This window comes from Sturnus vulgaris, chromosome 2 (assembly GCF_052056855.1).
Source record: "Sturnus vulgaris isolate bStuVul1 chromosome 2, bStuVul1.hap1, whole genome shotgun sequence".
Taxonomy (NCBI): Eukaryota; Metazoa; Chordata; class Aves; order Passeriformes; family Sturnidae; genus Sturnus; species Sturnus vulgaris.
In genome coordinates, this window is record NC_142244.1 from 118296084 (window position 1) to 118323160 (window position 27077).

At 47.0% G+C, this 27077-nt stretch overlaps 1 protein-coding gene across 13 annotated transcripts in view; it reads right to left on the minus strand.

Moving 5' to 3' along the window:
- Nucleotides 1-1117: 1117 nt before the first annotated feature.
- LOC106864106 (trifunctional purine biosynthetic protein adenosine-3) overlaps nucleotides 1118-27077 on the minus strand; it is a 35289-nt gene continuing 9329 nt past the window's right edge. For all 13 annotated transcript variants that reach the window (XM_088160524.1, XM_088160522.1, XM_088160523.1 and 10 more), the window contains 20 exons: nucleotides 23799-23894; nucleotides 23063-23237; nucleotides 22314-22425; nucleotides 21086-21154; nucleotides 20217-20342; nucleotides 19584-19671; nucleotides 19109-19194; nucleotides 18377-18545; nucleotides 17643-17874; nucleotides 14458-14552; nucleotides 13437-13546; nucleotides 12697-12895; nucleotides 11442-11690; nucleotides 10992-11144; nucleotides 9583-9786; nucleotides 9196-9327; nucleotides 8521-8651; nucleotides 6674-6815; nucleotides 4144-4259; nucleotides 1118-2244 (listed from right to left, as the gene is read on the minus strand). In XM_088160524.1, coding sequence (XP_088016650.1) covers nucleotides 2062-2244; nucleotides 4144-4259; nucleotides 6674-6815; nucleotides 8521-8651; nucleotides 9196-9327; nucleotides 9583-9786; nucleotides 10992-11144; nucleotides 11442-11690; nucleotides 12697-12895; nucleotides 13437-13546; nucleotides 14458-14552; nucleotides 17643-17874; nucleotides 18377-18545; nucleotides 19109-19194; nucleotides 19584-19671; nucleotides 20217-20342; nucleotides 21086-21154; nucleotides 22314-22425; nucleotides 23063-23237; nucleotides 23799-23894 — 2867 coding nt within the window. In that variant the 3' untranslated portion in view covers nucleotides 1118-2061. The remainder of the gene's footprint in view (nucleotides 2245-4143; nucleotides 4260-6673; nucleotides 6816-8520; nucleotides 8652-9195; nucleotides 9328-9582; nucleotides 9787-10991; nucleotides 11145-11441; nucleotides 11691-12696; nucleotides 12896-13436; nucleotides 13547-14457; nucleotides 14553-17642; nucleotides 17875-18376; nucleotides 18546-19108; nucleotides 19195-19583; nucleotides 19672-20216; nucleotides 20343-21085; nucleotides 21155-22313; nucleotides 22426-23062; nucleotides 23238-23798; nucleotides 23895-27077) is intronic.

Sequence of the window (27077 nt, forward strand, 5' to 3'; positions counted from 1 at the left end):
GAAAGCAAATAATTGCATAATTCTTTATAACATCCCTCCTCCCTCCTTTTCCCTTCTCCTCCACCTGCTTCTCTTGGGTGTCTCAGCATCCCAAGTTTCCATTCCCAGCCTTTTCCCTGAGCTCACAGCTTTCATTACACCCCCTTGGAAAATCCATGGTGGGAGCCAGGCTGGCTTTTCAGGTTTGGAATTCCTTTGTTCTGTTTTTAAACCTGTAAAGGAGAAAATGTGTTACATGGCTGGGGCTCGAGCTGTAAAACTGGTTTGGTGCTTCCAAGGGGAATTCATCCTTCCAAGGGATCCATTTCTGTGGCAGAGCAGCAGGAGTTTCCCAGGGTGACCCCAAATCCCAAATCCTGCTGCTGCAAGAGTGGGACAACAAAGTCATGGAGCTGCTGCAGAGAGCCCAGAGGAGCCCTGGAGTGTCCCAGGGCTGGAGCCCCTCTGGAGCCAGGCTGGGACACCTGGGGGTGCTCACCTGGACAGGAGAAGCTCCAGGGAGAGCTCAGAGCCCCTGGCAGGGCCTGAAGGGGCTCCAGGAGAGCTGGAGAGGGACTGGGGACAAGGATGGAGGGACAGCACACAGGGAATGGCTTCAAAGCAGGATTTGATGGGATTTTGGGAATTAGGAATTGTTCCCTGGGATGGGATGGAATTCCCAGATTTGCTGTGGCTGCCCCTGGATCCCTGGCAGTGCCCAAGGCCAGGTTGGACATTGGGACAGTGGGAGGTGTCCCTGCCATGGCAGGGGTGGCTCTGGGTGGGATTTGAGGTCCCTCCCAACCCAAACCTTGTGAGACTCAGGAATCCCATTTCACATCACCCTCACCTGGCAAAATACCAGTCCAGATCAAGGTGCCTGTGATGGAGATGGGTGATGGATTTGGGACAGAGCTCTCTTTGCTGGCCTCTCTGGCAGTGATCCAGCTGCTCTGATCAATAATGTGATTTTGATTCCCTGCACAGGCAGCCATTTCACCCCTCCAAATCTTTATTTCCTCTGCCCTCCCTGGCTGGAGCTGTGACCTCCCCACTGACCCATGGCCCCCACACCATGTACAGCTCCTTCCCTCCTCCCCCCTACAGCCCTGGGAAATCAATTCCAAGGAGAGAGTTGTAGATTGAATATTTTTAATATTTTAAAGTTTATTAGGCTTTATTTCAAATCCCAAAGGAGATTATGCCAACATGGGAGTATTGTCAGGACATCAGAGCCCAGAATAAAATCAGCTTTCTCTGTGCTAAAGGGGAGCTCCAAACCACCTCATCTGCTCTGTGTGTGGGAAACCTGATCCTTTCAGTAAGAACACTAAAATGGTTTCGTAACTAGACTAAAATATTAAAAGAAAACCACAACTGTTGAGCTGCACAAATACCCCAATTGTTTTCCAAATGTTCATAATTCCTGGGTGTCCTTCAGTGTTATTACAGGTGAAAACTCTGGTCCAAGAATAAAGGCACTTCAGAATTCCTGAAGAATGTTTCACAAGCCAAGGACATGTTTTGTGTCAGGTCTTCCTGCTCATGTAAAAAAATAAAAACTCAAATCTGAGGGGAATTCACATGGGAATGGTGAAGGAAAAAAAGGGGCAGCAGACACTGAGTCCTGCTGACATCTGATGGACAGCAGGTTCAGGTTTGGAAATGACAGGGTCTGTCAAGGGTCTGGGCAGGACAAGATCCACCACCATCCAACCAGAAAGCAAATGGAGAAAAATCCAATAATTGGTGTTTTGGGAGGCCAGTTCTTCCAGCTTTGATGAGGTTTTCAGAGTGGAGGTTTCTGCCTTTGTCTCTTCCATTGAAGTTTCGCTCAGCACAAGGAGGGAACATCCCTGAGCTGCTCAGATCCACCTGGCTGGATCTGAGTTGTTAGCAAAACGATTGAGAACCGAAATGTGATTAAAATTAGGAAGCACTTACAGCAGCCATTGCTGAGAACAACCCCGAAATTCCCACTGGTGGCTTTCCTGGGATTTGAATGGTGAGGCAGCTGAAGGGCAGAGCTCTTGCAGAGCAGGGCAGGGCTCTCAGCCGCCCCATCCTGCTGGAATCCCGGCTCTATTTCCAGTAGATCTTGCCCGCCTCTCCCACCCGCACGGCGCCGCTGGCCACGAGCTGCAGGGCGGCGGGGAAGGCTCTGTGCTCCGCCTCCTTCACCCGCTCGGCCAGCGTGGCCTCCGTGTCCCCCAGCTTCACCGGCACGGCCTCCTGGAAGATGATGGCCCCAGCATCCACCTCCTCCTGCAACAGCAACGAACAGCGCGGCTCGGGGCTGGCACGCAGGGAAGGGCCCCGGCTGTGTCACTGCCTCGGGATCTGTTACAGGGAACTGGGATTTGGGGTGGTGGGAGGGCAGAGAGAGGGTGCTGGGACTGGCTGTGGCCTGGAAAGGGTTCAGAGAACACAACACCAGGGAGGAACAATTCTATTCCAGAAAACCCCATTAGCCAGGGACAGGAGGGAGGTAGAACACCAGGGAGGAACAATTCTACTCCAGAAAACCCCATTAGCCAGGGACAGGAGGAAGGTAGAACACCAGGGAGGAAAATTCTATTCCAGAAAAATCCCATTAGTCAGGGACAGGAGGGAGGCAGAAAACCAGGGAAGAACAGTTCTATTCCAGAAAAACCCCATTAGCCAGGGACAGGAGAGAGGCAGAAAACCAGGGAGCAATAATTCTGTTCCAGAAAACCCCATTAGGCAGGGACAGGAGGGAGGCAGAAAACCAGGGAGCAATAATTCTGTTCCAGAGAACCCCATTAGCCAGGGACAGGAGGGGCTGGGCAGGACAAGGATATTCAGTCCATGGGGGGAAGGAGCCAAGGCCTGCACAGAGCAGGGATCCAGCAGATCTTCCCTGGAACATTGCTGGGCCACATCCCTGCTGGGCAGGGGTTGTTTCTCAGGAGCTGCCACACTGAGAAACCCCAAGTTGTGGCATAGAGAGAAGAATGCAGTTTTCTCTTCTAGCTGGAAAATTGATCCCACTCTCTTTTTCCAAGAGAAAGCAAAAATCCTGAGACAGATTCCAGCAGCAGAGGGAGAGGGGAGCCAGAGGAGAAACCTTTGAACCCTAAGAAGTGACCAAAAGGGAACCAATGATCCCTGGCCTGAAAAACGTGGCTCTGAAGCTGAGACATCTTTCTTTACTTTTGGTCTGACCAGCATCAACTGTCAAGTTTTTCTCTGTTCCCACAAACATCAGATCACTCCTTAACAAATCCTGGACCATTTCTAGTGGGTTTTTGTTTGTTTGTTTGTTTCTATTTTTTCTTTTTCTTGAAAGCAAGAAACGAGGCAGGTTGTAGGATAAAATCCAGGAAGTTTGGGCCTTAACAAAGCCTTTAGGTTTTACATGAACTATTCCCCCACTCCAGTGGATGGAAGGGAAGAAGTTCCCTTAGGGTAAGCTTCAACTCCTGGACAGATTATTCATTTCCATTCCTCCTCCAGAGTCAGCAAACTAAAGCACTGTATGATCACAATAAATAAAATCATCATCTCTAGATACAATTCTGAACACAGAGGGCAGGTGATCAAACACGAGGGTTTAGGGTGTTCCCAGCAGGCTGAGGTGAGAATGTTCACACGGAAGGATTGCAGAGAGCCAGGGAGCTGCAGATGGTAAAAGAAGAGGGTCCAGGGTTGCAGATGATAAAAGGGGAGGGTCCAGGGTTGCAGATGATAAAAGGGGAGGGTCCCAGGGTTGCAGATGATAAAAGGGGAGGATCCCAGGGTTGCAGGAGGTGCAGATGATAAAAGGGGAGGGTCCCAGGGTTGCAATGATAAAAGGGGAGGGTCCAGAGTTGCAGATGTTAAGAGGGAAGGATCCCAGGGTTGCAGGAGGTGCAGATGATAAAAGAGGAGGATCCCAGAGTTGCAGATATTAAAAGGGGAGGGTCCCAGGGTTGCAGATGATAAAAGAGGACAATCCCAGGGTTGCAGATGTTAAGAGGGGAGGGTCCCAGGGTTGCAGATGATAAAAGAGGACAATCCCAGGGTTGCAGATGTTAAGAGGGGAGGGTCCCAGGGTTGCAGATGATAAAAGGGGAGGGTCCCAGGGTTGCAGATGTTAAGAGGGGAGGGTCCCAGGGTTGCAGATGATAAAAGGGGAGGGTCCAGGGTTGCAGGGGTACTCACAGCCACGAAGTGCACGGTGCAGCCCGTGACCCTGACCCCGGCCTGCAGCACCAGCCTGTGCGCGTGCGCTCCCTTGAAGGACGGCAGCAGGGACGGGTGGATGTTCAGGATTTTCCCTGGGGAAGCAGAGCTGAGGTTATTGGCTGTTGGCATTCACCAGCCTGTTCAAAGGGCCACGACCAACAGAGCAACAAAATCATTTGTGAATAGGATTTTTCACAAGTTTTGAAGACACCAGCAGCCAGTGGTGTGTGTGTCTGAAATGCCAGAGTGCAGTTATAATTAATTAAACACATTTCTCCAGGGGTTAATAATGACTAAATGGCTGATGTAGCTGTCCCCTCCCTCAGCACCTTGCCCTTCTTTGATCACAAAATTATCACAGGCTGGCAAAGCCCTCCCAGCCCCTGCAGTCCCAGCTGTGCCCCATGGCCACCTTGGCACCCTGAGTGCCACCTCCAGGTGCCACCTGCAGGGATGGGCACTCCAAAGCTCCCTGGGCAGCCCCTGCCAAGGCCTGAGCTCCCTTTCCATGGGGAAATTCCTGCTGCTGTCCAAGCTGAGCCTGCCCTGGCCCAGCCTGAGGCCGTTCCCTCTCCTCCTGTCCCTGTTCCCTGGAGCACAGCCCGACCCCCCCTCCTTGCCCCTCCTGGCAGGGACTTGTGCAGAGCCACAAGGTCCCCCCTGAGCCTCCTTTTCTCCAATGTTTTTATTACCTTTATTTTATTTATTTAATTCTGTTATTTCCATTCTACTCTTCTCTCTTCCTGGCAGCACCCATGCTCTCCCCTGAGCAATGTGGAGAGCAAGGTAAATGTCCCACCTGCTATCCAGCAATGTCTCAGATACATTTTGCATCTCAGCAAAACCCTTTTGAAGCATCAGCATCTCCCTCCCTGCTGCTTGAGCCCAAAGGCTTCAGGGACAGTGGGCTGGAAACACCACTCTGCTCTCCTGCCTCCATTTCCCATCAGAATGGGATGTGGGTTCCTGTTTGCTTGGGTTTGTCTGGTTCTGTTTTCACCTCTCCTTTGTTAACATTCATAATTAACACTTTTAACCTGTGGTTTGTTAACAGTCATAATTCACACTTCAGGGCTGTTAAGCAAGAAAGAGTTTCATAACTCCCACTCAATGTTCTTGTGACTGCCAGAGAAAAAAAAAAAAAAAAAAGGAACAGCTTTGATCAAAGCAGCAGCAGGAATTGATTGTTCCTGGAAAATTCTGAGGGGCTCAGTGGCCAGGCATGGCCAGGGCAGGGTCCTGGAGCTGGCCCAGCTCCCTGAGCTGAGCTCAATATCTGAGCTCGTATCTCATGGTCCCAGCTCAGGTTTTCAAGTTCAATCCAGTTCTGGACATTTAAAAAATGAGTTTAATTCTCCTGTCTGGAAAAAGTCTTTCCTTTTCTCTTACACCAGTCATGCAGGTAAAATAAAATCCTGCACTGTGCAGGACATTGATCAGTGCTTTGTCCCTAAATCAGAAGGCACTAAAATCCTTTATTTGCACAAGATTCTGCACTAGAGGAAGTTATTTTCTGTCCTCTACAGAGACTCTCTGCTCCAAACACATCCCTTGGAGTGAGAGATCCTGTCTCCTGCTGCCCACAGCACAGGCATTTCCATCTCTGGACCCTGAATGGAGACAAACAAAACCAATTCACCTGACTGGCTTCACCTGGCAAAGCCTCTCAGGAGTGCCTGCCTTGCTCTAGTGGTTTTAAAGAGAGGTTTGAAAAGTAGCTCAGGTGTGAAGTGTTCCAGGCACACCCAGGGGAACACAAAAGTCACCAAGAGAGTCGTGAAAGCTGCAAGGCACAGGCTGCTCTGGGCAGGTTCAGGTAACCCAAAGCAGAGCAAGCAGCAGCTGCTCTGTGTGTTCAGGGCTCCCTGGGAAACACAGGAGGAGAGAAAAGGAACAGCTGAGGCAGGGAGAGCAGGCCCTGAAGGTGTCACCAGCCTCTCAAAGAGCTGGAAAACTAAAAGATGAGCAGAGTGAAGATACTGTGAACATTCTGGGCAAGCAGAGCCTGGATCTGCCTGTGGAACATCTCACCCATGGACTCAGGCAAATCCTGACACATGGCCTGGGACTGGCCAGGGCTTGTTACCCAAAACTGCAAAATGCTGCCCAGTTTGGTGGTTTTGCAAGGATCCAGAGCAGTTCCTCTGCCAGGGGAAGGAATCATCAGTGGCTGGGTGCTTACCTCTGCCCAGCCATCTCCTAGCCTGCACCTCCTGTGTGCAGAGGCCCAAAGCCTTCACAGCCTTTAAAAAATACTTTCTAAGAAATCAAAGACTATGAAATGTGTTTGCTCTTGGCTTCCTTCAGCCTCTGCACAAGTGCACTGCCTTCCCCTCTCATCCTTTTCCCTACAAGATGGGAAGAGTCTCATTTCACAGAATCCTGGGATGGGCTGGGTACCTTGAAGATCATTGTGTTTAATCTGGTGCCCTCTCTGTTTTTCATGGTGACAACCTCTGAAATGCCTTTGTGTACATGCACAGCCCCCACCCCCAGCTGTGCTCACCTTCCCATTTCTTGACAAAAGGGCCTGAGAGGATTCTCATGAACCCAGCCAGGCAGATGAGCTCCACTGAGAACTCCTCAAGGACTTTGTCCACGGCGCTGTCGAACTCCGAGCGGCTCTGGTACCTCGTGTGCTCAACCACCTGGGGCAGCCCAAAACACAACAATGTGGATGTGGTGGCAATTCCAGCAGGAAGAACAGCTCCTGGAAACGCAGCTGACAGACAGAGTGGAGCCCGGGCTCCTCCTCACACAGAGGGATCATTGGAACAAACAAGTTTGGCTTGGTAAGCCCACAGCTCTCGGTGCCAGCACTTGGACACCACGGAACACCCTCCAAATGCAGGGCTTTGAGCCATCCTCAAGTCTTCCAAAGATTTCACCCATTTCAAGGCCTCTGGCAGTCATAAGCTGTTGAATCTTGGCAAAAACTACAGCAGAAAAGCTTGAAAAAAGATTGATCACAAACTCCTAAACCAGCCCCTACACCGTGGTCATGGAATCCCAGAATCCCAGACTGGGTTTGGGTGGGAAGGGACCTAAAATCCCATCCAGTGCCATGGCAGGGACACCTCCCACTGTCCCAGTGTCCAACCTGGCCTTGGGCACTGCCAGGGATCCAGGGGCAGCCACAGCAAATCTGGGCACCCTGTGCCAGCCCTGCCCACCCTGCCAGGGAACAATTCCTAATTGCCAAAATCCCATCAAATCCTGCTTTGAAGCCATTCCCTGTGTGCTGTCCCTCCATCCCTTGTCCCCTGTCCCTCTCCAGCTCTCCTGGAGCCCCTTTAAGCACTGGAAGGGGCTCTGGAGCTTTCCCTTTTCCAGGTGAGCACCCCCAGGTCTCCCAGCCCGAGTGCTGTGTTTTCCACCCAGATATCTCCCCTCATTTAAGCAGGAAGAAGCAGCCCTGCCTAACTTAGAACATCCAGTCTGACACAGCAGCAGCTGTTAATGGTCACCAGAGCCATGGGGGTGGTTTGGGAAAAGCCAGGGCTGCTCAGGTGACAGGGACAGCAGGCACTGGGAACAGAGCCCAGCCCAGCCCTGGGCTGAACCAGCCTCTGCCCCTGTGCCTGTTCCTCCTCTCCCTCCACAGCTGAACCCCCAGAACCATCAGCTCTCCCACACTGTTTTTTTCCTGATAAAAACCTTAGGGTTGGAACTGGATGGGCTTTAAGGCCCTTTCCCAGTCTGTGCCTGTGATTCTCTCTTTGTTCCTCACACCACATTTCCCCCGTGCCCTTTGTGTCCTCCCAAGGAGGAGCTGGAGCACCAGGACAGATCCCAGCACTATTAAAGGGGCAAAGCTTTGGGCCCCAATTTCCCTGGGTCTGTATTTCAGTGAAAAGTGACTGATAAAGGTTTCTAAGTGACAGCAGGATCATTTCCAATCTGCAATACAAAGGCAAGGCACACAAAATCCATGGAAGCTCAGGGAGCGTTTGGAATGATTCCTGGAGAGCCTGAGGCAATATCCAGGGAGTCAGTGCAAGGTCCCACTGAGTGTGACCTCTCCATTCCATTCAAATGGTCATTTTAAAATTAAATTCAGATAAAATAGGTTGGTACTTCAGTGTCAATGCCTTACAGTCAAATAATTGACAAAGTTTAAGCTGTAACAGGAAGTTTTGTGCTGGTTTGGTGTAATAACTGTCCCCAAAGCACCGGGATTGCTGGCAGAGAAGGAGAAAAGGAAGGATTTTGTTTGTTGTCCCTGAGCACAAGAGACCAAAAAACAAAAGCCAAGGCTCCCTATCAGTCCCTGTGTTACCCCATAAAACTCATTAACATCTTCCTGCTGCAGTCCCAGCTAATGGTGGCTAATTACAAAAAGGAAATGCTCACCCTTGTAGGAATCCCAGCTCTCTCAGCTTTCCTCAGCCCCTCCACACCAGCTTTGTTGGAGATCACCAGAACTATCTGTGCATAGCTGGTGTCTTTCTTCGTGCTGTTGATGAGGGCTTCCAGGTTTGTGCCTGGGGGAGAGAAAATAACTCATGGATACTGAGAATAAATAGAAGGAACAGCTGGAAGAGGCTTTAAATAAGCAGCACTGTGGGGGAGACCAAACCAAACAGCTCTGATGAAACATTAATCCTTTTTTAATTGATCTTGCTGGGAGCTGATTGAGACAGCTGAAGGCCTTTCCTGGCAGCTGCACTTGGAAACTGTAATATAGAGCACTGGATTGTTGGTTTAGTAATTGGGAATACTGGAAATAGTTGGAGTGCCTACATGGCAAGAAGAAATTCTGATCTATCTGTGAAATGAGGCTGCTGATCCTACAGGGCACCAGCGTGGGAGCCTGAATCTGGACACGTGTAGAGGTCTGCAGATAAACTGGACACAGATGCAATCCAGAGCTTGGAGCAGAGGCTAAAAGAGGCTTGTGACTGACATCAATCCAAGCACAAGATCTCTCCTGCCTGCTAGAAGCCTATCAGAGTGCCCATGGAGGCCTGCAGGGATTTTAAATCCACTGTTTTCAGTTTCCACTGCAGCAAAGAGCAGAACTCTCACCTGTTCCAGAGATGAGGACAGCAACCTTCACTTTGCCTGGCTGGATCTTGCCCTGGATGTGGCTGTGCACACACAGGGACCTGTTTGCTTGCAGAGCCCGGTGGAGATTGAGGACTTTAACGTTGTCAGAGCCTGAGCAGGTACAAGGAAAAACCCAAAAATCAGCAAAACAAAGTGTCAGTAAAGGGAGAAACAGAGAGAGGAGAAAAGCACCCATGGAAGAGATGAATGAACTGAACTGTCAGTTCAATACCCCCACAGAAAAGTCAGGGAGGTGCCAGTGAAGAGATTTTCACCTCGTGAAGACTCCCAAACAAGAGAATTTCCCTCTGCTTTTTCTTTGTGATCATTTCCCCCCCTCCCCAGGAAAAGCAAACTGCAATAAACCTTTCTGTAGGGACACCACTTTGCCGATGAGCCAGGCAGTCTCGTGTGCCTGGATGTCCCTGAGGACCTGCTGGGCCATGTCCTTCTGCACCACCAGCACTGCTCCAACCCCACAGTTGAAGGTCCGAGCCATCTCCTCCTCTGAGAGGTTCCCTTCCTTGTGGAGCCAGCTAAAGATTTCAGGGATCTTCCAGGTGAGAGCATCTGAAGGGAATTGAAAATACAGATCAACAGTGGAAATTGCTACTAATGGACTACAATTATTGGGGTATTAAGAGGCAAAATCTGTCACAAAAATTCCCTGCTGTCCCAGTTCCAACCAGGTGATGATTTACAGCAGCACAAAAATGCTACTGGGCAAGGCACTGGAAAGGAATTCCAAGGACAGGAAATTTCTTTCTTGTCATGTTCTTTTTAAAAATGGTTCTATCCCAATTTCTCCAGATTCAAGGAATCCCAGATTGGTTTGGGTTAGAAGGGACCTTAAAGCCCCCCCAGAGTCAGCCCTGCCATGGCAGGGTCACCTCCCACTGTCCCAGTGTCCAACCTGGCCTTGGGCACTGCCAGGGATCCAGGGGCAGCCACAGCTGCTCTGGGAATTCCATCCCATCCCAGGGAACAATTCCTAATTGCCAAAATCCCATCAAATCCTGCTTTGAAGCCATTCCCTGTGTGCTGTCCCTCCATCCTTGTCCCCAGTCCCTCTCCAGCTCTCCTGGAGCCCCTTCAGGCCCTGCCAGGGGCTCTGAGCTCTCCCTGGAGCCTTCTCTCCTCCAGACAGGACATTCCCAGCTCTCCCAGGCTGGCTCCAGAACAGAGGTGCATATACACATAAATATTTATCAGTGGACAAGTGGAAATGATTTATGTGCAGTTCTTGAGTTCAGAACTCACTGTTAATTCCTTATTTTATTGTAAACCCCTGTGAGCTCTCACAACCTGTGCCAGCCATTTCTCTTTCCATGCCTCACCTTCCCCAGCACACCTGAGGGGAGGGTGCTGAGAATTAATGAAGTCAAACAGCAGGAGCTGTCCCTGAGCTCACAACCACCTCTGAATGCTAATTGAAAACTTCATGAGTATCATTTAATTAGCAATAATTTCACAGGGAATTGCAAATGGGATTGCAAATTGCAGCTGACTTGGGATTGCTGGTAAGGATGTTTTCTTCTTGCAAGTGTCCTAAGAAATCCAACCCTAAACACCACCAGGGGAGGGAATTCAATAGGGAGCAGACTTTGCACCACAAAGAGTTTTGACTGGCTCTGGTTCAGGTACAAGGAAAAACTCAAAATATTTCTAGACAGACAAGCCCAACTCCTACAGCACAAACCAGCTGGTGTGGCCCCATGTCCACAGGCAATCCACATCAACGTGAGGATTTTTCCACAGCTTTCCTTTTGTCTCACCTAAAACAACACCCAAGGACTGTGGCAGGACTCTGGGGATGTTTTCCAGCAGGCCCCCTCCAGTGATGTGGGCGTAGGCTTTGACGTGGCCCGAGCGCAGCACAGGCAGCAGAGTCTTGCTGTACAGTTTGGTTGGGGTTAACAGGAGCTCTCCTGCCCAGGGGAGAGGGAATTAGCATGGAGAGAAACGTCAATCAGGATCAAATCTCAAAATAGCAGTTTGGTTAGTAGTGAGAATTGTACTAGAGAGAAACACAAAGTTCTATCCCTTTTTTTTTTTTTAGCCCACAATTAATTATTTATCCCCCTCCCTTCATTTCTTCCCTGCACATGTGACTCCCAGGAAAAGAAGAAGATGAATACATGCTAAAGATGGAATAATTTTTTTTTCCCAAAGGCCCAGACAAAAGAACTGTGCCAGCTGTTGGGAAGCTGAGGAGGAAGCAGTACCCAGAGTCTGATCCCCGGAGACACCGACACGGGAGGAGAAATCCAGGGAGGACTTCTCCACGATCTTCCTCACGAGGCTGAAGCCGTTGCTGTGGACCCCAGAAGATGCCACCCCAATGACCAGGTCCCCCTCAGTGATCCTGTCCAGCTGGGGCAGCATCTGGCCTCTCTCCACAGCCCCCACGGCAAAGCCAGCCAGGTCGTACTCGCCGGGGGGATACATCCCTGGCATCTCGGCTGTTTCTCCTCCTGGGGAACAAAAACACAGCAAAGAGGTGATGGAAATGAATTTTTTTAATCATAGGATTTCACAATGCTTTGGGTTGGAAGGGATTTTAAAGCTCATCTCATTCCACCCTGGCAGGGACACCTTCCACTGTCCCAGGCTGCTCCAAGCCCCAGCGTCCAGTCCTGGGCACTGCCAGGGATCCAGGGGCAGCCACAGCTGCTCTGGGCAAAATCCTCAAATTCCTCCATTTTTCTCTCCTCTTCCCACTTCTCACTCCCTGCCCTGTGCTCCAGCTTCACCTGCTTTTTTCAGTCCTGTATTTTCAGCTGTATTTAATAAGGGCTGGATCAAATGGAGGATGGGGAGAAGTGCTTGGCCACCCAACACTTAAATCCACAATTAATAGTGCAAAACCTCACCCTCTCACTATCACTCTCACTGGGGTGATAAGATAAATTTGTTGAGCTGAAGGTTCAGCTCTTGCAAAAAGGCCTGTGGAGTTTGAAAGTCTTGAACTGGAAATAAAATCTTGACATTTTGGTGGTTTCATCACAAGGTCTCACCTAACATAGACCTTGCTGCAGCATGAATGGGGTGATTATATTTGATAAATGCAGAGAACACCTTAAAACAAACATAAAGCTGACCAACAGCTCATGCAGGAAAAAAGTAAAGCAGGGCATAAAGAGCCTCTTGTTCAAAGCTTATAAACAGACCCAAAAGGACACCCACTGAGGAAGGACTTGTGTTCTTAACTTCCCTAAAAAAATTGGAAAAAAGGACAGAACCTTTTCCCAACATCCAACCTAAATCAGTACTTAAATCTAATCTAAATTTAACCTCAATTTTTCAAGTACTGTCTCCTTCCACTGTGATTCAGATTAAGTTCCCTGAAAGCAAAGACACAGAACACTTTGCATTTTCACTCCTCCCAGACTCTTCAACAGAATAGGAAACCAACTCCATTAAAACCAACCAGAAGACATTGCAGAAGATTTTTCAGATCCCCCCGAGAAGTGTTCCTACCCAAAAGAGCACATCCAGCTTTCCTGCAAGCATCAGCAATTCCTGCAATAACGCCCTGAGCCACTTCCACGTCGAGTTTGCCACAGGCAAAATAGTCCAGGAAGAAGAGGGGCTCAGCTCCCTGGGCCAGGATGTCATTGACACACATGGCCACCAGGTCCTGCCCGATGGTGTCGTGTTTCTGGCACTCCTGAGCAATCTGCAACACACAGGGACAAGCCTGGGATCAGCTCTGGGCCCCTGGAACACGAGCCAGGGTCTGGAAGGGAGTGAAATCCTGAGTGGAGTCTGTGAGCAATGGACCAAAATCCCTCCAGGTGTTCTTTGAGGAGCAGCTTTGTTTATTTTCATCTCTAACTCTCTTCAGGAATTATTCCTGTCTCCACTGGCACTGAGAAGGAAACTGTGCCTGCAAAAGGGTTTTCTTGCAGCCCAAACACAACAGCAAACCTGGGATTAAACGGTTTTCCCCATCAATTAATCTTTTTTGAGGCTGGAGATGTTGCCTTTGTGAAACAAGAATCCTGATTATATTCTTAATATTTAAAACCCAGTTATTTTAGGCATCGTATCAACTTTATAGGTATTTAATTCTTTTGCCTGAAGAAGGGCAATTTCAGTTCCCATCCCCTTTTTTAGAGAGACCAATATATATTTTTTACCAGACAGCTGCTATTTTCTGACAGCACATTTCCCCTCCTGTGCTGTTTTTCCTTCTCTGGGGTGGGTTTTCACCTTACCTTGAGTTTTGTGCCGACGCCGTCGGTTCCAGACACCAGGATGGGATCTGTGTAACCAGCTGCTTTCAGGTCAAAGAGCCCAGCAAATCCTCCAAGCTCTGCATTGCAGCCTGCCAGCCAGGAAACAGCAGAAACAGCCCAGCTTTACCTCCAGGGGCTTCTCCAGCAGCTCCATCACAAATTCTCTCCAAGGTTTGTCAACACCACTTTGCTTTGTCACCAGGGAATTTTTCTCTGTCATTTAGAACCTTTTCACTGAGGAGCTCCTAATCTGCTTAGGTTGGATTTGTCTTTTTAATTCATCATTAGCCCAAGCCTAAAAATCCCCAACTTTGTGACTGAACAGTCAATAATTCCTGTGACTGAGAGATTTCCCCCTAGCACTGAGTGTTTCTCTGAGTCACAGGAGGAATTGTGGTAACATTGTTGTACTGGTGTAAGAATATCTCTAATTTTCCCTCTGTGTATATCTGACTTCACTAGAAGGTTCTCAGTTAATTTGAAATCAAATACCTATTTCATAAATGAATATTTTAAATCTGTCTGAAGAATTACAAGGACTTGCTAGAGCAAGATGTGCCTGAACCCCAAAAACAAGGATGAATCCATGGTGATTTAACCAAGCAAAAGATGTGTGTTCCACATCCATCTCAGGAATTCTACATCTCATAACCTTTCTAAACATTCATCCCCCCAAATGACAGAGTTCACTGGGCAAGAAATAATAATTCATGGAATCAAACTCAGTGCTGAATGGTGGAACTTTTGCTTGCATTTCTCCTTATATAGTGCTGAACTGTGCTCTCTAAGACTCCTGGCATTCAGGAGATGGAGTTTAGAGGCATTTGGGGATTAAAAGCTGTGCATTTGGAATAAAATCACAGGCATTTGCTTACCACAGATTTTCTTGTGTCATCTAGAAACAGGCAGGACACATAAATATGAGCTTTTTATCAGGATAAACTGATAAACCTCATTGCCAAGAAGTGACCAAAGCTGGAGCAAGTGGTTTTAGTCTTACCTGACCTTGATGTGGCTGCAGCAAAGGGCTTGATCTTCTGCACCAAAGTGTTCCCTGCTTCAATGTCCACCCCACTGTTCTTGTAAGTCAGGCCTCTGGAAGAGTGGGGAAAAATGGGATGGCAGCTGATTACTGAATGTATTTTCAAATATTTAGTTCTTTACATCCCTGAGTGGATTAAGTGTGCAGAATCCCATCCTGCTGTCTGAGGAGGGGCTGCCAGGAGCTGTACCTGGATAATTCCAGAGTTTTGAAGATATCAGAGCACTGGGATCATACAGTCAAATCCCAAAATAAAACCAACAATCAACCCCCTGACAACGAGGTAAAACAGGCAGCATAGACCTGACTTTGCAAGGTTTGAATCCTTGGTCCAGACACAGAATCCCAGGGTCCCTGAGGCTGGAAAAGCTGGAAAAGCCTCCCATGGAGTCCCAGCTGTGCCTGATCCCCACCTTGTCCCCAGCCCAGAGCACTGAGTGCCACATCCAGGCCTTGAGGTATCAGTGGGAAAGCTCCAAACCAAAACCAAACCAAACCAAACCAAACCAAACCAAGCACAAAAATGCACGGCTGGGTCAGAGCAGGCTGAGCTCAAGTCACTTTTCCACCCACAGGGCTCAGGTGACTCAATAACCCCCAGGATACCTGCAGAGTTTGACAGCTGTAGTTTAAAACTTGCCTCTCCTCACCCACCACAGAAGCAGCCACACCTCTTTCTTATTCCAATAAGCTTTCTATTAAAGAATATAAAATATATTTCCTTAAAAAGACCCAGGTTCCCAAGGTGGGGCTGAGGAAATGTCTGTAAGCTCTGGGTGGGGTTTATGTAAGATCAAGACACTGGTACAAACTGGTGTCCCCTGTGTGTCCCCACAGCTCCTTGGGGACACAGAGCACCAGCTCATATTTACAGAAGGACCTTTCCATTTTGGGGACAGGACTTTAATGACTTTTCACTCCAGCAAACACAGCTCATGCCAGTTATGCAGTTGTTATTCCCAGGCTGTCAATGGCAGGTGCATCCCTATTTTAGATTCATCCCTGTTTTCTCTCTCCTATTGATGGGATTCAGCCTGAGGTTTAAATCCTGAGGGTGTTGATTAACAAGGAAAAATACAACAAACAACTGAAACCCATTTAAAATCGACTCAGCTGAACAAAAAAATTCAGTTAATCTACAAAAGCCATCTCAGGAACCAGGTCAAGAATTCAGCAAACACTGAAAAACTCAGACAGATACAAATGCCTACAATTGCACTAAATGGAGAAAATATTTTTGTACCTGCCTATTAAATCATATTTTAAGATGTGGGAGGTATGTTTTAGGATCAAAGGTATTTCTGTTGTGAAGATCATTGCTGGAATATCTGGAATTGATAAGACTTCAAATGCCAGAAGAACTGGCCCAGGAGCAGTGCTACCAGGAAAATCCAAAGGTGTCTGCACTCACAGCATATCCCTGCCCAAAAACTGTCAAGAAGACAAGAATTACCCTGGGCAGCTGTTCAGGCTGAGAATAAGACTCAAGGAAATACTGGCCTGCAACAACCAGAGATCAAAGTCAGCCCCTTTCAGTCTGAATATGATAAATGTTCATCAGATTTTCAACATGTTTTAGGAGTATTTCAAATTTGTTAATTTTTTTTTTTTTTTGCTATCTGCTTTGATCCTTTAAATGAATCTTGAATTCTTTCCATTTTCTGGAGTAGTTTTTATTAAGCTTTCTGGCTATTTTCCTGAGGTGAAATGCCTCAGGACTGAATCCTGCCAGGCAAGTCCCAACTTCCAGAGCCATCCCCATTCCTTCACTGAGTCTGAAGAGCCTGGAGCACCCTGGGATGGTGGAAGGTGTCCATGCCCATGGCAGGAACAGGATGAGCTTTAAGGTCCTTTCCAACCCAGTCTGGGATTCTGGGACTGAAGCATCCCCTGGGACTGTTCTGCCCCTTCAGGAGCAGAACTTGGAGCAGCCTCCAGGGCAGTGCCTGGACTGCAAACAGCTCCCAGGAGCCTCCTTGTGCAGCCAGGGATCATTCCAGGCACCATTCCAGGCAGGAACCCTGCTGGCTGCAGCCCAGGAGCTCAGGGTGGGAGGGAACTGCCCCAAGTGCCTCCTCTTGCCTCACTGACCTGCTTTTTTTTTTCTGCTAAATCCCAATTCCATCAATTTTTCACATCAATTCATCAACAGATGCACAGCACTTGAGGGAGAAAGAAGACTAAATACCAGCACCCTTGTTCTTTTAGGAAGTTTATTGATCATGGTTTTACAAAATGCTAATCAGGACACAGTGCCAGCTGCAACAGAACTGTCACTGATGTGCTTCCCAGCCTACAAAATAACCTCTTGGGAAAAGGTGTGTTAGGATCTCACTGGAGCAGAGCAGTTTCTTATTAGGTAAAAATGAGTTTAAATACTACATGAAGCTTTCAGGAACATTAAAGGATTAAACAGGATTCCTTGCTATTAAAAAAAACAAACCCACACCCATAGGGATCTCCAGAGTCTTAGAGTAAATATTGTGCCATTAAAGGAATGAGAATGGAAAGAAGTGATGAATCCTACCTTGTTGTTAGGCAGCTATCCCACTAAAATGTAAATCCCAACAAGGTAGAGGTTCAAGGTAATTGTAACCATTTCTAAAAGCTACAAAGAGCCAATCAGCCAGCTTGAACTTTGTTCATATATAAAATCACAGAATCTCCAGAGCTGGAATGGACTCACAGGGATCACCCAGTCCCACCCTGCCCTGCCCAGTCCCCCCAGCAATCCCAGCCTGGGCATCCCTGGCAGCTCCTGGAGCTCTGGCAGGTCAGGGCTGTGACCACATTTCATGATATTAAATATCAGACTTCTGGACAAGACAAACCCAGAGCAAAAGCTGTGATCCAAAGTCCAAGAAGCAGAAGTTGACCTTCCCTAAACCAAGCCTAACAACTGCAGCAGCACAGCTCACTCCTGTGTGCTTGTCACTGGAGTTTAACTCAGATTTAGGAGGGTAAAAACATGGATCAGGCATTTAAAATATTCCTCCCTTGGCTGGTCTTGCTGAGGTTGAGTACAAGGATGGGGTTAAAACTTGTCAAGAGTTACACAGAATAGCAACACTAATATCAAGCAGGGATGTGCTTAGATCCTTTCCACAGCAGTCATTCCCACTGCAGGGATTTGGAATATCTACCTGGATTGCCTGAGGAAGGCTATGGCCCGGTAGCCAATGTCCTTCCTGTAGGTGGCCCCCTGGAAGTGGATGGTAGCCACGCCCAGGTTGGCTTCCCTCAGCGCTGCCTGCAGGTCCTCCTTGGTGGCCGTGACTGTGAGCACTCTGCCCCCGTTGGTCACCACCCTGCCGTCCTTCAGGGCTGTGCCTGCGTGGAACACCTCCAGCCCCAGCTGCTTGGCCTTAGCAAGCCCTGTGGGAATGGGGAGAGACATCAGCTGTTGGTTAGAACGCCCTCCATGGACATACCGAGCACTTGGTGTCTGAAAACAAAGGGTGATGCTGCTGGGAAATGGGAATAAATCTGTAAAAAATACCTCTGGAGGAGAGACAAGTGTACCTGTGTGCTCAGGGATGTGGGAAGAGGCATTGAGTTGATTCCAGCTGGGTTTTTATGCCTCAGTGACACCCAGAGCACAAAACATCAGCATCAATGTGACCCCAGAACCCTGATCAGAACCACCTGACTGCTGCAAGTATTAAATATCAATCCTTGCCAATATCAAATAACAGCGTGGAGAACTGAAAATGCACCAAAATAAACAGAGCTGTGTGAAAATTCAGCTGCTCTTGCTGACCCAGAACCAAGGTTTCTATAAATCTCAGTTCCAGTCATTGACCTTCATGCAGCAGGACAGAACAGGGAGAGGCCAGGGAGGGCATGAGCCTCCTGCAGCTTCTCCTGCTTGATTTACCTGTTATCTCCAAACCCTTGGGATATGTGCCTGGATATCCTTGACTAGCCATGACCACGGTGACAGCTGCACTGTCATCTTTCCAGACTGGCATGGAGGTGGCCAACTTCCTGCTGATCACTGCCTGCATAACCTCGTACAGGTCACTCCTCAGCAGGGGCAGAATCACCTGCAGGAACACAAAGCAGCAAATCAAACAAAGTCATCCTGCATTGTCTTCCCTGGCCTTGAAAAGGCACTAATTCATCTGTGAAAACAGCATTAAATATGCCCACATATTGTACTTGCACACATCATCCATACAGAGTGTCATCTGAGAGCCCTTACAAATACTTGTCCTTGAAGAGAATTTCTGTGGGCAAAAGAATTGTTACATATGGAGAGGAAAGGCTGAGGACAAAGAACCTAATTTGTTCTGAAGAATAGAAACTCAGAGTTTTGTTCCACTTGTTAACAAGGAGCAAGGAAAAAATCCAGAATCCATTCCAGAAAAGACAGAGAAGTGCTGAGCTCTTCTCAAGCTGACCCTTGCAAAGCCCAGATTTGAGTCCAGCCTACTGAAATCCTCTCTGGAACAGAATAATTTCCTAACAGACCTTCTGCCTTGAACAAACAACACAAATATATTAAATCTTGGTGCAGTGAGCTGATTATTCACCCCAAGTAACAACAGTGGTAGCTGGTGACAGATTTTACTCCTCCCATAATGCCAAATGGTACAAAATAACTCACCTGACACTCTGGGTCACCAAATCTGCAGTTAAATTCCAGAACTTTAGGCCCATCTTTGGTGAGCATTAATCCAGCATAAAGCACACCTAGAACAAAAAAGTGATACAAAAAAATCTCTCAGGAACTCATTTGTTTTGAATCTGTTGATAACAGAGTTTAAAAGGCTGCCACCTATGCTCAGTGAATTTGAGAAATGGTAAAAATAAATCAGGCAGAAATAGTTGTCACAATTTTACAGTTTGTTTTTGAACATTTTCCTTTCTGCTCCTCCTCACTTGAGGAATTATCCCCTGTTCATGAAATTACTTCTCTTGATTTCCATGGACTCTGAATCAAGGCACTGGTACCAAACCCAGTTCCTAATAAATCAAAGCTGTTTCCCTTAACCTCCAGTGGGAGTCAGGCTACAAAGAGGAAAAAGCAAAATAAAAGGTTGTTCTCCTTATGATAAAAAATCCCAAAGTTTTGTACATACCCACATAGGGGACACCTTCTTTCCTCATGCCATCAACAGTCTTCTGAAGAACAGTCTCTCTTATCTTCTGCAGCAAATCTTTAGAAATCTAACAAAAAAGGATTAGAAACCAGTGTTTGTAAAAAGAAAGGGCTTGGGTTTGTGTTTTTAAGAGCCAAGGAGAATTCTTGGATGGTCTCTTGCTCACTCCAATGGAATGCTAAGAATTTTTTTCACTCTATTTTGCCAGTAGAAGTTCCCTATCAAACAGACCCCAAACTACCTTCAGCCACAGCCAAAATTCACCATTAGCTTTGTTTGGCACAAGATAAAACTGTGGGTTTAAGCTCTTGATTCTAATGAGCAGCATTTCATAACACTTAAATCCCAATCAAATATAAAGTTGCAGAAATAACACTTCACCCTTTATAATTCCAAGTAATTCAGTGGAGATATCCTCCTCTTTAGAGAAATTGGTGAGGCTGGGGATTTTATTTGTCCATGTCTGCTTTAAGCAGCTCTTTCCATCCAGCAAAACCCATTCCCTCCTGCTCCTGATGCTGGAATTAACCATTCCCACAGGCTTTCAGTGACAGCTGGAGTGAAACATGCCCTCAGCAGTCCCTTTTCCCTTCCTTCTCCATCCTTGCTCACCTGAGGAGCTGGGGAATAAGCTCCCATCCCTCCTGTGTTGGGGCCTTCATCTCCATCCATCAACCTCTTGTGGTCCTGGGCTGGGGGCATGGGGGCAATGGTGACACCATCACTGAAACACAGGTACTGAAACAAGGGCAGGAGTTAACATTCCTGCCTATGGTTCAAATTAAAGTGCAATTAGTGAATATAGAGTTGGTTTTCAGTGTGGCAAAGGGATATTTAAGAGGATAAACTCTGCCTCCCTGATAAAATAAATGATGGGGTTCAAAGCATTTGTCTTTTCCTCAGGGAGCAGGGACTCATTTTGTGTGATCTTCCTTCAGAAATTAATAAAACCTAGAAAAATTATACCATCAGCAGTTGCACTGAAAAGAAACACTCTAAAGGTTTTAAAATAAAATTAAAATACTGCATGATGGAAATGACTTCTTCCTTCCCCCTCCCAGCCCCTGCCCCGGAAGGAAGGCATTACATTATTCCTTTCAAGACTTCCTTTTCCTTGCTGATAAAGCTATTTACTTGTGAAATATTTATAAATTATTTATATAGCAGTTGTTTTTATCCTCAGTATCTTCAGAATAACAAGGCTGCTGGCATCTCCTGGAACTGGATGATGCTGTGCACTCAAACTGGGTGATGTTGTTCCCTGTCTGGATTAATGGGAGCAGTACTGAAAACCATTTTACAATGCTAATTATAAAACCTGCAAGGATCCAAAATAAGCCACACAGCTGTCTCTAACCAATACAATTGTATTTATAAGCAGGGAATGGTTTTAATTTAACTGAGAAAATCCTCCCCTCTGTTGGTGAAGGCACTTAGTGAATCCCAAACAATTTGGAAGTGTTACAGTGAGATGCACTTACAGAGATTTCTTCTCCTTCAAGAAGTTCTTCAACAACAACAGTTTCCCCAGCTGTGCCAAAACTCTTATCCTACAGTGAAACAAAATCTCTTTAGTTCTGTTTCAGTTTTAAACTACTGAAAATGCAACAAGAAATACTGCAGGTTTTAATACAGCCAAAAATGGAGCACAGGTTTGAGACAATGAATCCATTCTTCCCCAGGGATGTCAGGCAGTGTGTGAAATCCCTACTCCTCTTTTCTGTTTGTTCTTAAATAAATGCAAGGTTTATTATTGAATATTTTCAAATGGCAGAGGGTATTTGTGACTACTGAGCAATTCCTCATGCTCTGAGTGTTGAAATTCAGCCCAACAGCAGAGACAGCCAAGTCTCCAATCTGCACTTTCACTGGATAAAAAAGGGCAATTTTATACAAGATTCTCATATCCCAGTGCAGTGCTTGAATACTGACTGCATATCCTGGGTAATTAAGAAATTAAGAATAACCAGCCCACAGTGCCAAGGTGATTTTGGGGGTCTCTAGAAATCTCTAACTTGCAGGTTTTTTGTACAAGACATTGGGCCCTGTTCAGACATGAACTGATCACAGACCATCCAAAATGTGACTGAAGCCCCCATGCTCTGACTCTTGAGGCACAAGTGTGTCAGATAAAGCCTCCCATGGATCAGCAGAGCTCCAGGGAATTTTAGGATGCTGTGCTACTGACACCAGCTGAGGGCCTGACCTGGGAGCCTCAGCTCTGTGTTCCTCACTGGGCAGATAAAATCACTTCATTTGGCCTCACTTCAAATCTGGATGCTCCAAATATATTTGTGGACTATCCTTCCTCAATGTGAACTTCATTTGAGTAATCCCAGCAGAATTTAACTACACATTGAAGTGCTGTGCTGAGTCCTAATGGTGCTTGTAAAGATCTGCCTCAATCACTGAGTTCATGTTCCTGCACTGTGGGACCTGTGGGATTGCAGGAGTCTCATACAGGGAAAAGAAAAGGAATTGCATATATAAATAAGTGAAATAAGGGTGAGTTTTCATTAAGAATGGTTTTATTTCAGCCTACAGGAACTGCACCTCAAGCAATAAATACAGCAGAGTTTCACAGCTGGTCAAATAAAGGGATAAAAGGTTTGATGTCTTACAGCCAAGTTCCTTTTACATGGAATGAGGAATATCTGTGATGCTCTGAGGTGGTGAAGAGCTGGTTTGGTGTGGGACATTCCCTCTCACCTGCATGATTTCAGTGACAGCTTTGCAGGCCTCCTCCTTGGTCGAAGCCACGATGACTCCTTTGCCAGCTGCCAGGCCACTGGCTTTGACCACCAAAGCAGGGAAGGTGGCACTGCCAAGGCACAGGACACACATTCAACATAAACAGGCCTTGCAAGGACATTTTGAACATTTCAAGAGTTGAAAGATCAAAGTACTTCTTTTCAGTTTTCATGGCAACCTTATTGAATAACACCCAGATCACAGCAGGCTCCTCTCATTATGCTCTGCCTGAGAAAGGTTCCTGCTTCTTTTCCCCACCAGAGAATTTCCTGACTGGTCATTACTGCTTTGCATTTGGGAATTTACTCTTGTATCATCTGGGGTCACCTGGGCTGTACTGTGATGAGCAGATCATCAGTTGCTGAATAATTCTCCAGGTTTTTTTTTCGTGGAGAAAAGGGATAAGAAGCCAGAACAGATGGCCTTGGGCTGCTCCCTGCCTTTCCCCAGCAGGCAGACTGACAAAAAAATAACAGCTTGTCCTATATTCTCCTGTGAACCAAACACTGAACTTGCATTTCATTTCAGAGCAGGAGGAACCATTTTTCTCAGACTTGCTGCACTTTGAGAGAGTCATGGAAGGTGATCCTCTGAAACCTTTGCAAAAGTTCTACCCCAAAGGTATTGATACATGAGCAATCATTGGATTAGTGTGGATATCCAGCACACAGTCAGTGAGAATATGTCTAAAATGACAAGGATTGTACCTGTTGATAAAGGCACAGGCTGCTTTGGCATCAGTGAAGGATTTCCATCTGGCAGTGGGGATCTCATGACGATCCAGAAAGGCTTTGGTAAAGCTTTTACTGGACTCCAGCTGAGCTGCCTTTGCTGTGGGGCCAAAACACTTGATCCCAGCTGCTGTCAAGTCATCCACAATTCCTAAATACAAAACATGTTATAAATCTCTAGATTTATGGGAGTGAGGCCAGTCAAATCCCTGATCCCTTGGAGCAAGGATAAGGAGTAAGAAGTGACCTGTGTCTGCTTTCCTGACTGGAACCAGGAGCAGGTAACCCTGCACCACTGCAGGCCCTCAGGATGTGCTGGGTTTAAGAAGGGATGACAATCCCCCCTTGGTTTATGACACCTTTGAGCTAAGAGGTCAACATGAGTCCTTGGTGAAGATGCCAAAAAGTTTAAGCAGAAGAACTATCAACATGTTTATAATTAGATTTTTTTTTTTTTTTACCAAGACTCAAATTATAATTATTTCAAAACATGGAAACTCCATAGAAAAACCAAAACTGGCTTTCTTGCTCACACACTACCCTTCAGAAATTCCTTTTCACCTCCGCACAACTCTGGATTTCAGGGGAACTGCTCCAGAGGATCTGTTTCCATTCAGACTGGAGACACTGCTGAGTGATGCACAGATGAGGACTAAAATCTATTTTCCTTCCTGAATGCTGAAGGCTGTGATTTCCACCTTGTGTCTCTTACCAGCAGCAAGAGGAACCTCAGGACCAACCACCACCAGCCTGATGTCCTGGTCCCTGCAGAACTGGGCAACAGCAGCGTGGTCACTGACTGGAACAGCTGTTGGAGACACAAAACAGAGAAAGATCCAATCCATGGGTGCTCCTCAGCACTGAGGTATCACAGAGCACTCACCAGCCTCACCCTCTGGGCTGCCAGGTCACTGGGAACCTGGAGGAGTGACCCTAGGACATCCTGCTTGCCAGCACAAAAGAAGAATCCAAGAAAATTAAAAAACTCTAAAGGAAAAAAAATATAACTTTCTTTCCAGCAAGTCTCCTCTCTGAGGATGGTCACCACGGGGCTTTACAGAAGTAAAACCAGGCTGGATGGGGCTTGGAGCAACTTGGGACAGTGGAAAGTGTCCCTGCCATGGCAGGGGTGGCACTGGATGGGCTTTAATGTCCCTTCCAAGCCAAACCATTCCAGGATTCTGTGATTTTATCATCTTGGTGCCAGGAGGGTATTGGGGATGAAACAAACAGCTGGTGGTAGAATTCCAACTATTCTTTTTTTTCTTTCTATAGTGCCACCTAAAAAATTGCACTAAACTGAACCCCCTGAAAGCAAGGGGAATCAGAACTTTTGTTTTTACATTAGGGTGAACATAAATAAGAAGGACCCTGTGCTGTCATTATGGCTGAGGATCTGTGGGGCTTGGGCTGTTACAACCATTTTCTTTCTACAAACAAACATTCAATGTGATGACGTTTGGAATGCCCCAAACTGTGCAAACAAAAGAAATGTCCTGCACCAAAGACAATCGTGTCAATTCCGTGATCTAAAAGTTACGCAAAGACCCTGCAATTCCACTGCTTTTATCATGAATAAATAAAACCAAGGTCTGCAGAGGATGGGAACACACATCCAGGGAGCAAAAAAAGAGATGAGCCCAGTGTGGATTGGCTGCTTGTGCAGGGAGGAGACTGCACACACCAGGGCACGGTGCTGGCAAAGGGAGCACAGAATCCCAGGATCAGCAGGGCTGGAAGAGCCCTCCAGGATCACCCAGTGCCACCCAGTGCCACCAGAAAAGCCCTCCAGGATCAGCCAGTGCCACCCAGTGCCACCAGAAGAGCCCTCCAGGATTCTCCAGTGCCACCCCAGCGCCAGCAGCATCCCCCAAACCCTGTCCCCAAGGGCCACATCCAGCCTGCTCCTGAACACTCCCACAGACAGTGACTGCAAACCTCCCTGGGCAGCTCATCCCAAGGCCTGACCATTTTGGGAGGGAAAAATTGTTTCCAATCTCCAATCTGACCCTCCCTGGTGTAATTTAGGGCCATTTTCTCTTGTCCTTTCCCTTGGGACATGGCAGAAGACTGGCAATACACTGGGAGCTGATGGTTTCCTCCAGCCAGTTTCTGGGGATGATGAGAGAGGAAGGAGATGACAGGAGTTTGGTCAGGGCTCACTGTGCTCCCCCTACCCTGGATGAATAAATTCACAGAATTACAGAATCCCACACTGGTTTGGGTTGGGAGGGACCTTAAATCCCACCCAGTGCCACCCCTGCCATGGCAGGGACACCTCCCACTGTCCCAGTGCCCAACCTGGCCTTGGGCACTGCCAGGGATCCAGGGGCAGCCACAGCTGCTCTGGGCACCCTGTGCCAGCCCTGCCCACCCTGCCAGGGAACAATTCCTGATTCCCAAAATCCCATCCAGCCCTGCCCTCTGGCAGGGGGAAGCCATTCCCTGTGTCCTGGCAAAAGGAGAGAGCCTGGAATTCAGCCCAGATTTCTTGCTGCAGGTGTGATATCATGATATGAACAGTGAGTGTGGCACAAGATTTACACGATGGGGAAATGTCCTAACAACAAACAACATGGAACAGATCGTGTTGTTTATCCATGATTTTAACTTTCCTCCCAAATATTATTTTTCTCAGGTTTTTGACTGAAAGGGGACATTTCTGTAGCTGTGTTTGACTGCTTAAAACAACAGCTGGACATTCCTTTGGAACCAGACAGGAGCACCCTGGACCAAGGCTTTCAAGGGTGGAGCTTAAATTGAAGAGCACAAGTTACACTGAGAGGTAAAATGTGACAGAAGGAGGTGTCAGGATGGTGAAGTCCATTCACAGACACACCTGTTCATTCAGCAAGCCTTTCTCTGTGCTTCTGCACCAAAACTGCCCTGATAATCCACCTAAATTAAATATAAACCTGTATTTAGGCACCCAACCTAAATCCCACTTTATTGCTGCAAGCAATTACCAGCTCAGATCAACCACAAAAAAATTTTTTTCTTACTTGAATACAGACAAAGTTTGAAAGATTTAAGGTTATTTATAAATTTCAGCTCACTCTTTCATGTTTCAGTAATCACCCAAGACCCAGAGCTGCAATCCTAACTAAAGGCAATTCCATGACCCACAAAGAGAGGATGAACTTTAAGAGCCAAATCTTGATTAAAAAAAAAAAACCACAAGCCAGGGAAGGAGTTTCCCAAATATTCCCAGATATCCCAGGTTTTGTTGCCCACACAAAAAAAAACCCCAATGTTCTGGTTCTTCTGTAAAGCTGTTCTCCATTTTCTACCCTGAGTTAAATCAAGGCCTGAGTGACAGCACTGGAATTCCTGAACAGGGGAGACAAATTCTTTCCTTAAAAACCCACATAAGTCAAACTCTTCATAAATTCTAGGTTCCTTCTGGAGTGGTGAAGATTTCTCTCCCAAAGCACAGGTGAGCCCATGTGCAGAACAAAGCCATTTATTGCACATGGGAGATTTCATGGACCAGGCTTGAGATCAAGCATTTTGGTGCAATGTTTTTTTATGGGATGAAAGAGAGAAAAAAAAACAGGGAGGGGGTTTAAAAAGGCACAGCTTGAAAAAAAACCACTGGAATTCCCATTCCACAGCACATTTAGCTCAAAGGTAAAGGGGTTTTTTGACTTTCTGGTCTTGTCAAGCTCTTCCTTCCAGGACTCTCCTCAGAGGCCAAACAGAGCAAAAAACTGGAGTGAGGAGCTCACTCATGATGCTGTGATTGGTCAGAGAAATTAAGGACAGAGCTATTTCAAAACAACTAATTGTAATTAAGCATTCCAGTGGAACTCTATTCAGTAATTACCTGCTGTACAAGAACCTGGCAGCACTCAGGTTTCCACAGGAGACAACAACACACAAAGTGCAGAAAATGGATGTGTGTGATCCACATTCACATGCATCCTGTGTTAACTCAAATTCCACATCTTAGCACATGTTCTAAAGGGAAAACTGAAGGCTTGGGTGGGTT